Here is a 12,389-nt window from a genome sequence, read left to right on the forward strand (position 1 = left end):
TTTTAGAAATGAAACTATTTAGAGTATGATACTCTAATGGTGTCGTGGTGAGTTCATGTCATTATATATTTGTCAAAACCCATAGAATGTATAATATAAAGAATGACCCCTAATGTAAACCATGATTATAGTTATAATATATAGTTATTAATATAACTATATAGTTAATAGTTATAATATCACTATTAGCTTATCAGTTGTAACAAATATACTGCCCTAATACAAGATGTTAGTAATAGGAGAAACAGGGAGAGCATGAGGGGTGTATGGGAACTGTCCGTACTACTCAAAAAAATAAAGTCTATTAATTTGAAAACAAACAAAGGTGAGTTGAGCTCACAGTTTAATTGCACAAGTGCTTTTTCTTAGAAACTATGAAACATCGTATTTGGGTATGCAGAAGCATTGTATGCATATTTCCCATTTCTTCACACAAAATAGTAAAAAGATCTGTATTCCAGTGTCAAGAGTTTATAAAATTATTAATTTGTACTTCCTCATTAAGGATGTTCTTAATTGACACTGGCATTTTATATTCTATTTTTACTTTTTTTTTTAGGCTACACACTGGCATTTTTTTTTAAATTGCAAACGCATGGGGCTTCCCTGGTGGCCCAGTGGTTGAGAGTCCACCTGCCGATGCAGGGGACACCAGTTCGTGCCCATTAACTGACACTGGCATTTTATATTCTATTTTTACTTTTTTTTTAGGCTACACACTGGCATTTTTTTTAAATTGCAAACGCATGGCAGGAAGGAATGCAATGACTACTACTACAATTTGGTACCACTGTCTCACTCCTGCTAAGTTGCCAGCAGTTTTGCCACCATTGCTTTTTGCATCATCAGTGCAAATGTCAACACAGTTAAAAAGGCAAATAACATCTCAGTATTATTATAGTAGTTTTGTCCCTAAACACTCCAGGGGTTCATGGACCATGTGCTGACAACCACTATCCTAAAGGGAAAAGGCGGCAGGGGTAGATGTAAAAGTAGAGGTTATTGGGCACAGTTGTGTTTGGCAGGTGGAATTACTGGGCTAACAAGTGTTCCTGCTGTTGAGGGTCTGGCCCACTTCTAGGTCATCCTAATAGGCAAGGGGGGCCAAGTCACTTTGCAAGCCATAGATCTATTTAGGGGATGGATCTCTTAATCCACTGTCAAATCCCAGTCCAAATGAACACAGTGTGGGTTGGGAAGTTTGGGCTAGATCTTCCAGGATCACTCACAATTAGATGGTTCCATTAAGTTCAGTGTTGAGGGTCTGTTATGTGCCAAAAATTGGACAAGTTACAGAGGAGGAAACAGAAATGATTAAGTTGTGGCCTCTGTCCTATAGAAGTATAATAATAAAAATATATAGAAATAATAAAATAATAATAGAATGTAGGAAGTCATTAAGTATTAAGTGAGGTTCAAAGTGCTGCGGGAGCACTGAGGAAGAAATGAATTATGACTGGAGAAATCAGGAAAGTTTTTTTGAAAACTTGGGCCTTAAAGGATGAGAGAACTACAGCTAGTAAATGAGCTGTGCTAACTCTTCACCTTTCCATCCCATGATTTTAACTTGTTTTTGTTCAAGGCGTTGATTTCCAGTTTATCCTTTCAGGACCAATATACAGAGACTCATGGCATCAGACATTCATTTATCCATAAAATAGTCCAAAATTTACAAAAGGAATTTCTTCATGGTTCTTTTCTAATAAAAATTCTCTTTCTGTCTGCACTGTGGAGAAAGAAGCCCTCTTTCAGATCTCTCAATTCAATACCCTAAACATTTAGTGAGTGCCTACTATGTGCAGGATATATGTTATTTTCCACGAGGGTTACCAAAGTAAAAACACAGCCCCTGCCTTCACAGAGCTTAGAGTCTCAGAGGAGTCAAATGTGTATGTAGTTAATGGCAAAGCATATTATAGGCTCTATAAAAGATACAGTGTGATGGCGATCAGAAGAGGAAGACTTTAACTTCAGTGGGGAAATCTGGAAGACTTCATGGAAGCAATGTCTCAAATATGAATAGACTTGCCATAGGCAGTGATGAATGAAGGAGGATATTCACTCATCATGAGACAAGTCCGCTCGAGCAAAGGTATAAAAGGCGATGATGTGTTATGGGAAGGGCAGGTAATTTAGTATGACTGGGGGGCTGGGAGGTGAGTCTCATGAGAGATAAGCTTCAAAAAGCAGGTTGACAGCAATCTTGGAATGCCAAGCTAAGGAGTTTGGGCTCTACTCTGAAGGAGCAGCATACTCAAGTCAGTGTTTTGGGAAGATAACAAGTAACCCCAGGAGGAATGGATGGGAAAAGAAAGGTCAGTTTGGAGGTGGCTGGAATTGTTCAGAGAAGAGATAATGCCCGGCATTACCTAGGAAGCCCAAGCTGATATGGAAAGGAGGGGGTGGATTTGAGAGACGTGACCAAGACTTAGTGATGTCCCGTTGTGTGTGTAGGATGGCTTAGGGGTTCCTAACTTGGGACACTGATAGAATGGGAGTACTATCCAGGAGGAGGAACATGAGGAAAAGATAAAGGGTTTGGGTTGGCTGTCGGATGTGTCTGTGGACTGACCAGGGTATTGGAGAGGAAGCAGTGGCAATTGACAGAGATGTACAGATTTGGGGATCATCCATAAATAGCTGTTGAAACTGTAAAGGCATTGATTGCACTTCCAGAGGGAGAGCGGGGTTTCTCAACCTTGGCAGTATTGACATTTGGTCTGCATATTCTTTGTCGTTGGGGGGATGGGTGAGGTGGGGGGAGGGGCTGTCCTTGGCATTGTAGGAAGTTTAGCACCTTTGGCCTCTACCCACTAGATGCCAGTAGCACACCTCCGCCACCAGTTGTGTCAAACAAAAATATCTCCAGACATTGTCAAATATCCCCTGGAGGGCAAAATCAACCCCATAGAGAACGATTGCTCTAGGAGAGAGTGCGGAGTCAAAAGATGGCCAAGGGCAGAACCTTTGGGTTCTAAGGTCACGGTAAGAAAGGAGGGGCACACTGGGAGAGATGGGGGTGACTGTGTCACAGATGGGGTGGCCAGTGGTGAAACAGTCTATAAAGAGGGTTTTGGAGACAAAAGAGGCCTAGGCAGTGGGGAAAGCTTTATGATCTTTCAGGGAGCAATTCCAACTGAGCCTCCTGAACGTGCTTTCTTCTTGTTCGCTAGCCTTTTCCCTGAGAGGTACAGGAGTCAACTGCCCCCTTGGGCCATAAATGAGACTGGGATATATGCCAGTGTACCACAAAGTTTGCCTGGTTGCTTTGCAGGATGTTCATATTCCTTTTCCCCTATTTTCTCATTCCATTTGTTCTATTAGTCTCCTTTTTCATTTGTAATGTGCTTTAGCAGAAATATATACCCATACCATTTAATCCTGATAATAACCCCGCAAAATAGCTTTCATTCTTATTCCCATTTTGCAGATGAGGAAACCAAAACTCCCAGAGGGAACCTTGCCTAAGACAGCACAACCAGGGAGCCATAGAGCTGATGCCCAAATCTTCTGATCACACAGGGACTGAGAACACTCTTCATCACACCGCAATTGCTTCTTTGGTTGCAACTCCTACCATGTAGCATCTTTTCCTTACAAAGTGACTGACACTCCCCTTCTCCTGGGATAGAGCCTTCCTTGACTGTAAAGGAATCAGTGGCTTTTGTTCTCTTGTTCCCTGACCACAGCACCATTTCTGCTCATAGAGTATTGTTTGGTGCCTAACTGAATGTCTCACCTTGTGAGGGTATTAGCCAGATGGTCTTTTTTCCTTCTTCATTTTCTTCTTTTTTTTTGGCCACGCCTTGCGGCTTGTGGGATCTCTGTTCCCTGACCAGGGTTTGAACCTGGGCCACGGTAGTGAAAGCCCAGAATCCTAACCACTAGGCCAACAGGGAACTCCCAGATGGTCTTCTGACAAAGGGTAACATTGTAATGTTTGTACAGGTGAGGCCAAGCCTGCGGCAATTCTGTATGGTGAAGATGAGGACAGACAGGTCACAGGCCCAACTGTGGGCACTTCGGAATCTCCCTGATGGTTGCTGGGTCTAGGCCAAGGGTCATCTCCCTCAGGGACACCAGTGTATGTCCAAGGCTTGCAGTGGCACCAGACCCCAGTAACTCCTCAGCTGTTGGAACTCTCCTTCCCTCCCTGGGAATCCTCTGTCATTTCCTCCTGCTCCCCACAAACTTCCTACGCTGACCCTTTGTTTCTTGGCACCCCTCATGTTCCCTTAACCACCAATTCACTTAGCATCTGGAATTCTTAGTAATAGTAATCACAAAAGCCACCATTTACTGAGGGTTTTTAAAGTACCAGGCATAGACAATGGAAGTAACTGAGGCTTAGAGATGTTACATAAATCTGTCCAACGTCACATAAATATTAAGGTACAGATCAGCATATCTAATAGAAATGTAATTTGAGCCACGTTGGTAATTAAAATTTTCTATTAGCCAAATTAAAAGAGAAAAGAAACAGGTGAAATTAATTTTATCAATATTTTTTATTTAACAATATATCCTAAGTGTCTATCAACAGAACAATGGATAAAGATGTGGTATATATATACAATGGAATACTACTCAGCCATAAAATAGAGTGAAATTTTGCCTTTTGCAACAACATGAGCGGACCTCAAGGGTATTATGTTTAGTGAAATAAGTCAGACAGAGGAAGACACATACTGTCTGACAGAGGTCCCCAACCCACGGTCCTTGGACTGGTACCAGTCCACATCCTGTTAGGAACCGGGCTTCACAGCAGGAGGTAAGCGGCAGACAAGCGAGTGAAGCTTCATCTGCTGCTCCCCACCGCTCCCCACTGCTCCCCACCTCTCCCCATCGCTCCCCACCGCTCCCCACAGCTCCCCACCGCTTCCCATCGCTCCCCACCGCTCCCCATAGCTCCCCACCACTCCCCATCGCTTGCATTACTGCCTGAACCATCCCTCCCACCCCTCCAGCCCCCTTCCATGGAAAAATTATCTTCCACGAAACGCATCCCTGGTGCCAGAAAGGCTGGGGACCACTGCTATATGATATCACTTACATGTGGAATCTAAAAAATACAACAGACTACTGAATATAACAAAAAAGAAGCAGACTCACAGATATAGAGGACAAACTAGTGGTTACTAGTGGGGAGAGCGGGGGGAGTGGCAGTATTTTATAATAGTTATAAATGGAGTATAACCTTTAAAAATTGTGACTCACTATAGTGTACACCTGTAGCTTAAATAATATTGTACATCAACTATAACTCAATAAAAAAATAAGGCACTTGGGAATTCCCTGGCAGTCCAGTGATTAGGGCTCCGTGCTTCCACTGCAGGGGGCACGGATTCGATCCCTGGTGGGGGAACTAAGATCCCGCATGCCGTGTGGCCAAAAAAAAGTAAATAAATAAAATAAAGCACGTTACAGATTTTTTTAAAAAGGGAAAAAAAAGATCCAAAACATTATCCCAACATGTCATCAATATATAAAATTACCAAAGAGATATTTATAGTCTTTCTCCCATAATAAGTCTTTGAAATCTGCTGTGTGTTTTCCTCTTACATCTCATCTCAGTTTAGACTAGCCACATATCACATGTTCAACAGCCATTTGTGGTCAGTGGCTACTGTATTGAACAATGAAAGTGTAGATCAAGGATTCTGAGCCACCTCCGCTTGGCTTCATTGTCGCCTTTCTAAGGATGGTGAGGAGTGGGGCAGCCACGTTCTCTGTGAAAGCAGGCTGATCCTGTCCCCCAAAATTCAGGTCTGAAAAAGATAATAGTCTTATCTAATTGGGAGTAAGATTTCATTATAAATGAGAATAAAGGGTCTCCAAATGCTACAGAGGTCCAAAGTTTATTAGATTCTTTAAAAAAGCATTTGTCAGAGAAGCTGACATTTCCCTCTTGGAACTGTTACTTCTTCTGGGATGGGACAGGAATGTTTGTTCCTTTCTGCAGGTCCCTGTTATTGTTCTTTTATCTCCATAAACACTGTCCAGGAAAAGTGGATTTTCTCTGGCCTGAAGCCAGGTTGGTGGAAAACTCCTTTGCCCTGGGCCCTCTCTCTTGTCCATAGGGCAGTCGCATGACCCTTTCTGATGGGGCTCACCAACCGACGTGGTGGCCTCGGAAGGGACGTGCAGGATTGTTGAACTCTGGAAGGAAAGGAGGGTTGGTGAGCCATCATTCCCTGATTTGAGCAGTGGGCAGCCCTTTGTTCCAGGCATTGTACTAGGCACATGGCATGTGCTATCCTTTTACTCCTCACCACCACCCTATGAGGTAAGCATCAGCGCTTGCAAAACCCAGGCAGGTGAAGAGGTTCACTCAGGGTGTGCAGCTTTCCGACATCAGAGCCCGGGATTACAGCATTCCAGACTTTGGGGGTTTCAATGCTTTCTGCAATAAGACGGACATGGGAACAAGGGTTGTCGAGCAAGAAATGTTCATATCTGTGTTCTGTTTCCATGCGAACAAGGTCTGGCAGGGTGCTTAGGGTTGATTTCAGTCTCTAAGAATTGGGGGTGAGATACTCAGCACATAAAAATAGGAGATGGGGGACTTCCCCGGCGGTCCAGTGGTTAAGTCTCTGCTCTTCCACTGCAGGGGCCACGGGTTCCATCCCTGGTCAGGGAACTAAGATCCCCGGCATGACGCGTGGTGCAGCCAAAAAAATAATAGAAATAAAAAAAGGAGACGGCTGCCCTTTCTATATCAGGAAACCTAGGAGGACTGCTTGATCTTTCTTTACTTGTTCCTGACAAGTTAGAAGAAATGTGGTGCCGGGGAGCCCTGTCGCTTTAAGCCTAAGCCCCGGTTTCCCAGGAGACTTGGGTGGGCGGTGGAGAGTGCCCGCCTACCTGGGGAACCTGAGCGAGGTGTGGCCGGAGAGGCTCTGGATGCGAGGTGGGCGGGGGCAGGCTGAAAGTTGGACAAGCAGGAAGTGAACCGACGGCTGCCCGAGAGGAAACAGACTAAGCGAGAGTCCTGCTGCCGACAGGCCCGAGCCGCTCGGAAACATGGTGAGAGAGCGGGAAACTAAGAAGGGGCTGATTTCACGAGCAGCCAGAGGGGGCTGGGGGCTGGGGATCAAGAAAGGAAAGCTGGTGGCAAAATCTGAGGGCTGGGCCGGCGCTGACTGTGACCTCTCTTCTTTGACAGCTGGGCTGCAAATAGGTCTGAGCTGCCTGGGCGGGTGTTCCTGCTCTTCTCTGCCCCCTCCCTCCCCTGAGCCCTGAGCTGGCCTGGAGTGGAGCTTCGGTGGGAGTGTGAGATCCTAATTCATCTCCTCCTCCAGCCCTCCGGCCTTTGGCCTTCGGGTGTTGTGACATTCCTGGGCAGTGCCTCTGCTGTTCCCAGCGCAGATTCCAGCCCAGCGGCAGGAATCCCGCTCTGCCTCTCACTTTATCCCTGTACAGAAACCCAAAGAATTTGTCTCTCCGTCGAGTCCAAGGAATCTGCCCCCTCTCCATAAACATGAGGAAGAGAGCTGATGGTTTGTAAAAAAAAAAAAAAAAAAAGACAGAAGTTGGTTCTCTGTGATAATCTAGTTTGGACCCACGCCCCTGGCTTGTGTCTGGAAGTCTAGTGGGTCAGGGAGGGAGGAGCTTAGTAGTGTTTTTCCCTCCCTGTTCAAAAACCTTATCAGAAAGCCTGAGGATGAGGCGTCAGCCAGGGAGCACTTGCCCTCCATTTCCCCCAACACCCAGGCTGCTGTTTGTATGTTTCATACTTGCTTAAGTAGGCAATGGCGTGGTGCCTGCGCGAGGTGCTTAGTGGTGGGGAAAGCAGAAGTTTGTGGCCCAACGGCTGTCTCTCATGGGGCCTTGTGAGGGACTTGGAGCCTGGTTGCCATGGCTCAGGCTGCCCAGGAGGCCGGAGCAGCTCTCCAGCTGCTGTCTTGAAGAGAGGGCGGGTTAGGCTAGGGGAGGGTGGTCTGCGGGGGGAGGGGCACAGGCATTTTTAATGAGGACCGGTGGGATCTGGGAATTCACAGGTAATGGTGGGGCTGTGCCTTGTGAGGTGCTGGCTCAGCAGTCTCCTCTGACCCTCTCCGAGGAACAAGGAAGCAGTGGAGAGGGCTTTGGGGGTATGCTTCTTGTCGTCTCACGTGCCCTGAGAACCCACAAAGAAGTTGGATCCAGTCTGTCTCCTAGCATGGCTCTCACCATCTGGGGCTTAAAAATGCATTTGTTTTTGATTACACGAGTGCTACAAGGAAAACATTCTCTTTGCAAACAGTTCAAGCATTACAAAAAGCTAAGTCCACCTTAGGCCTCCCTCTCCTCCGGCCTCTGAGGCTGAGTCTCAGTCCCTCCGGCACTCACTCGGCCTAATTAACCCCTGTGTGGCTGCCCAGGAGGAGGCCAGTGGTGGTGGAGGAGATGACCGTGTGCGAAACCTGCAGAGTGAAGTGGAGGGAGTAAAGAACATTATGACCCAGAATGTGGAGCGGATCCTGGCCCGGGGAGAAAACTTGGATCATCTCCGTAACAAGACAGAGGATCTGGAAGCCACAGTGAGATGATGGGGAGCCCAGTGGGGGCCAGGGGAAGAGGGGGGAGGAGGATTATTGGGGGCTTGAGGCTTGGTGGTCTTGGTGGCAGAACGATCAGGAGGGAAGTCTGCCTTTTTACCTGTGTTGGGAATTGATGTGAGCTGAATCCCCACTTCTGATTCTGCTCTACTCCACTGATTGGTACTGGGGTCCAGGGAATGGGTTCAAGGACTGGGGCTGGGGATTGGGGGGTGGACCCATGGAGACATTTTGTGAGACTGATGGATGGCTCAGTCAGCCTGTGCTGTCTTAGGCTTCTCTCCTATGAAATCGACTTTCACTTTGAAGGCTGCCCTTGACAGTCATTTGGACCGGGCCTCCCCAGGACAAAAATATTGGCTCCAGAAAATCCTCTTAGGGCCTTTGGCCTTCCCCAGGAGTTATTAGGCAGGGGGTGGAAAACTGTTAGAGTTTTGCTGAGCCAGCTTTAAAAAGAAGCTGGGAAGAGGAGTAAAGTCTTTGATCCCAGGGTCCTCTGTTGGCTGAAGGCTGGAATAATATCTCCCACACATCTTGCTAGATCTCATTCTTCTCTCCCTCCAGCCAGAGGCTGAAGCCAGCTGCTCAGGGAGGGAGTAACTCTAAAGTTCAACAGAGGGCTGGAGACTTAAGATTCCATGTCCACGGAGAGAGACTGGCCACGGCTTTCTGAGTCCTGTGTGTAATCTTGAGCACAGCTCATTTGACTCCCTGGGACTTAGTGTTTCTTTCCACAGCCCAGGCTGGGAAGCATGGCCCGGGGGAACAATTTCTGCAATTCAAGTTGGGAGAGGAAGAGCATTTTTCCTCAGTTCCAACCCCTGGACTGCCCTGGCCCCTCCTCCAGCTTCAGCGGTCCTCATGTGGCCAGAAGTTATGGAACCAGGGAGATGTGTCCACCTGGAGCCTGCACCCCTCAGCCCCAGTGTCTGCCCTCCCAAGGGTGGGTTGTGCTGCCAGTGTCGCAACCCTGGGTGTGGGCATGCGTCAGAGGCCCCTCAGTGTGCATGGCAGTGCGGGGGTAAGAAGAGAAGGGGGCAGGCAGGGGACCAGAGGGAGCCCAAGGATTCTAAATTTGAATTGGTTCACCAGATGGTTGTGAAGGTACATTTGTCAAGGTGGGAGGACAGGACTATTTTATTTAGCAGTCTGTTGCCTCAACGTAGCACTTAAATGTTTAGATGTATGGCGTGGGGGTCTCGGTATGCTCATCCCAGTGGCAGGAGGCACTGGGTGATTCTGCGTTATTCCCAACAGTCCGAGCACTTCAAGACCACATCGCAGAAGGTGGCTCGGAAGTTCTGGTGGAAGAATGTGAAGATGATCGTCCTTATCTGCGTGATTGTTTTTATCATCGTCCTCTTCATTGTGCTCTTTGCCACGGGTGCCATCCCTTAAGTAACTTAGGGAACCCCTCCCACCCTGCCCTCTTCTTGGGGGGCAGCCTTCCATAGTGGGTGCCAAGAGGCGCCCTCTCTCCTGTCCTTCTCCACAGGGAATGCTGCTCCGTCCTCCCGCCCCTCATTCTGGGGCCCCTCTACCACACTGTCTGACCCAGGGAGCACCTTGGTCCCCAGAAGGAGAGAGCTGGACTGTGGCTGTGTTTCAGGGGTCCTCAGAGTTGGTTGGAGAGACCCAGAAGGGCCAGCACATGGCTGGGAAACTGATGGAACTGAGGGTGGCCAGTGGGCAATAAAGACCTTTCAGTATCCCTATGGATGTGAGGTACTTTCTCCCTTTCCATTTTGCCTTTGGCCCTTCCATTTCTTTTCTCCCCAAGGACGCCCTCTGGCAGAGATCCTCCCTTTGGAGGCCCAAGCTGTTGGAGGAGTGGAGAGCATATGTTTGGAGAAGAAAGATGGAAACTCCCTGTCTTTCTTTATCTCCCCTTGTTCCATCATTGTCACTGGTCTCAAGAACAGGAATTTTCTGGAGGTCTTGGCGTATGGAAAATTCAAAACCTTCCCAGCATTTTAGGGTCGTATGTAAGACTTTTAAGTGTCCCCTCTGGGACTTGCCATTTCCTTTATTAGTTTTCTGCTGGAAGTGTTAGCCGAGACATGAAGCCTACCTGGGCAGAGCATTTAGGAATCTGGTTAAGGGCCTCCCACCCCTCCCATCATTGCCATTTCTCTTTGGTGGACCTGCTGTAGTCTTAGAGTGAGGGGGTTAGAGGAACTGAACTGCTTTTCCTTCTCTTGTGGTTCTGCGAGTTCTATTTGTCTTTTGTCTGCCCCTGTCCTTCTGGAACTTAGCAGGGCCTCTGGGTCTCAGCTGTCCTGAGCGGGTGAGCATCTCTCACCCGTGTCTCGTGGCTGGGCACAGTCAGTGTCACAGGACAGGGCCTATGGCCTTCCTTCCCCTCCATGGACAATGGACCTCTCTGTCTTTGGGCCTCCCTCCTCTCCACCAGGTTCCACCATCGTTGTCACTCTTTCCAGTGCCCAGTGCGCCTTGGTTTGGGGGAAGGGTTTATGTCATCTCTGTCCCTATTTCCCCCATAGGCTTTCCAGAATTGAAAAGAACCTGATTCGGGGAGGGAATCTGGAAGGGGTGGGGTTGGGAAACAGGACTGGGGACTAGTACTGGCAAGTCAGGTTCTAGAATCATGCTCCAGGGACTTCCCTGGCGGTCCAGTGGTTAAGACTCCACACTTCCAATGCAGGGGACGTGGGTTTGATCCCTGGTTGGGGAATTAGGATCCCACATGCCGCGCAGTGCAGCCAAAAAAAAAAAAAATAGAACCATGCCCCGAAAACTAGGAAGGGAGGAAAGCACAGAAGAGACCCTGGGGGCAGACTTTGTCAGGACCCTGTCCATCCTCTCTCTTCTCAGTCCACTCCTGGACTCGAGGTCCAAGCAACTGGGGTGATTGGGACCTAGTCTGTCCAGGCTGGGGGTGGGGTCTGTGCTCACATGGGGCTCAACGTGGGAGAGGGAAGCCCCCAACCCCCTTCCTCAAGAGGGGCCACCTTTGAGATGTTGGGATGGTATGTGGTGGGATAGAGAACAGGTGGCTGCAGCAGTGAAAGGGCAGGCTGAGGATGGATAGACTCAGCTCAGGAAGGCTCTGGACAGGTTAGACACACCAGCCTCCCTCATCCTCCAGCTGAGGAAGGGGGTCATATCAGGACAGGGCTGCACTTGCCCACGTGGTGAAGGGGAAAGAAAGAAAAAGCTAGAGCTAGTACCTTCTCCATGGGGGTCTGTTTTCTCTTTTTTGGGGGGAGGTACGCGGGCCTCTCACTGTCGGGGCCTCTCCCGTTGCGGAGCACAGGCTCCGGACGCGCAGGCTCAGCGGCCATGGCTCACGGGCCCAGCCGCTCCGTGGCATGGGGGATCTTCCCAGACCGGGGCACGAACCCGTGTCCCCTGCATCGGCAGGTGGACTCTCAACCACTGTGCCACCAGGGAAGCCCTATTTTCTCTTTTAATTGAGGTGAAATTCGCAAAACATACAACTGACCGTTTTAAAATGTACCCTCCAGTGGCAGGTAGTGCACTCATGATATTTATTGTGAATAAACTTTATTTAGTTTCAAAACTTTGGCGTGGTCGGTTTTTGGTTATGGGTGAGTTGCACTCACCAAGGTGGCAAAGACCCTGTCCAGCTGTTCACTGCGTTTCCTGCCCCTAGCACAGTGCAGGACAATGGCGCTTCTACAGGTGCTTGTTGAATGAATAAATGATCCTCCCCAGATCAACCCGGTCTACCTGAGCTGGGATGCAATTCCAGAGAGGATTCCCTGAGCCCGTTCCAGAACCCACTCCACTGGGACCATTTCATAGACTGGGGTCCCGAGCTGTAGACCAGGCACCACGCTGATTGGAAGGAGGCCCCACTTCACC

At 48.5% G+C, this 12,389-nt stretch overlaps 1 protein-coding gene across 1 annotated transcript; it reads left to right on the forward strand.

Moving 5' to 3' along the window:
* Window positions 1–6,751: 6,751 nt before the first annotated feature.
* On the forward strand, window positions 6,752–10,255 carry VAMP8 (vesicle associated membrane protein 8). The gene is made up of 3 exons (XM_024744003.1): window positions 6,752–7,026; window positions 8,364–8,522; window positions 9,798–10,255. Exons 1-3 carry the CDS (start codon window positions 7,024–7,026, stop codon window positions 9,936–9,938), a joined length of 303 nt encoding a protein of 100 aa, XP_024599771.1. The 5' UTR covers window positions 6,752–7,023; the 3' UTR covers window positions 9,939–10,255.
* The last annotated feature ends 2,134 nt before the right edge of the window (window positions 10,256–12,389 follow it).

The sequence above is a fragment of the Neophocaena asiaeorientalis genome, unplaced genomic scaffold (genome assembly GCF_003031525.2).
Source record: "Neophocaena asiaeorientalis asiaeorientalis breed wild unplaced genomic scaffold, Neophocaena_asiaeorientalis_V1.1 scaffold114, whole genome shotgun sequence".
NCBI classification, from domain to species: domain Eukaryota; kingdom Metazoa; phylum Chordata; class Mammalia; order Artiodactyla; family Phocoenidae; genus Neophocaena; species Neophocaena asiaeorientalis.

Bases quoted from the DNA above. Each gene is read 5' to 3' on its own strand.
- VAMP8 (XM_024744003.1), top strand. The intron at 8,523-9,797 runs GTGAGATGATGG...TATTCCCAACAG, and splicing joins CAGAGGATCTGGAAGCCACA to TCCGAGCACTTCAAGACCAC.